General features: G+C 48.2%; 1 protein-coding gene across 1 annotated transcript in view; it reads right to left on the reverse strand.

Moving 5' to 3' along the window:
• The window catches only part of LOC116380017 (BMP-binding endothelial regulator protein-like), a gene marked incomplete at both ends in the record, with an annotated part of 3216 nt that extends 2111 nt beyond the window's left edge, over positions 1-1105 (reverse strand). The window contains 3 exons of the mRNA XM_031841969.1: positions 70-152; positions 289-379; positions 1019-1105. Coding sequence (XP_031697829.1) covers positions 70-152; positions 289-379; positions 1019-1105 — 261 coding nt within the window. The remainder of the gene's footprint in view (positions 1-69; positions 153-288; positions 380-1018) is intronic.
• Positions 1106-1130: the final 25 nt, after the last annotated feature.

Genomic DNA, 1130 nt, shown 5'->3' on the forward strand with positions numbered 1-1130 from the left:
TGTGTGTGTGTGTGTGTGTGTGTGTGTGTGTGTGTGTGTGCGTGTGCACGTGTGTGTGTGTGTACTCACAGTGCAGGTGCACTTGATGCAGGGTTTGACTTCAGGACTGAAGTCCTCCTTCTCTTTGTACAGGCGACCCTCAAAGATGCAACCTGCAGGAGGAGACTCATCACTAAAAAATATTCTGCGTTTTATAAATTGGCCAAAGATCAAAAAAGTGGATGAAGTGAATCCTCTGAAGTTCACATGACTTCATGGAGACCCACTGGACCTGGAGTCGGTACTCACTGGGGCAGGTGGGGCAGCACTTCTTGGGGTGGATCTTGGGGTTCTTGCAGTGGACGACACACTGGACGTCCGCCTCAGTGACGACACCTTCCTGTCACAACCAGCAGGGAAACCAATCATGTCTCCACGTTCTACATTTACGTGACGTTTGATCCGTCCTTCCTCCGTGTTTTCTTGGCTTCCTTCCGTCCATTTCTCTCCTCATTCGACGCTATTTTGTTCCTCCGTGTCTCTTTTATTTCCTCCTACATCATCACTTCCATTTTCCCTACTGCTCCTTGTTGTATCCTAAAGATTCTTACCTCAACTCCCTCCTTAAATTCCTCGTTCCCTCCCTGCTTCAATGTTCCCTTCAGTTTTTTTGATGCATCCCTCTCTTCACCATTTCCTTAACTCTTTCTTCTCAACCATATTTCTTTCCTTCTTTATTTCCTCTCTTCCATCCATCATTTATCCTTCTGGTTTTCCTTTCTTACTTGGCCACCTTCCTTCTTTTCCTTTGTACCTTTTCTATCATACCCCCTAAGTTGCTTCCTCCTTTCCTTCCCTCCATGTTTGCTGTCCCTCACTTTCCTCCCTCTTTCCTTCCCCTTTAGTTCCTTCCTTCCCTTTGTCCTCCCTCCTCCTGTATCTCTACCTTCCTCTGACAGCGGCATGTTTGTGTTGTCTCTCACACACACACACACACACACACACACACACACACACACACACACACAGCTCTACACACCTGACAGCGTCTGGTTATGCAGGGTTTGGTGGAGCTGGTCCAGGAAACTGAGCTGTTATAAGATCTCCCATCCAACATGCAGCCTGAGAGAGAGAGAGGGGGGGGGGGGGGG

The sequence above is a fragment of the Anarrhichthys ocellatus genome, unplaced genomic scaffold (assembly GCF_004355925.1).
Source record: "Anarrhichthys ocellatus isolate YVR2014 unplaced genomic scaffold, GSC_Weel_1.0 scaffold5826, whole genome shotgun sequence".
Classification (NCBI taxonomy): Eukaryota; Metazoa; Chordata; class Actinopteri; order Perciformes; family Anarhichadidae; genus Anarrhichthys; species Anarrhichthys ocellatus.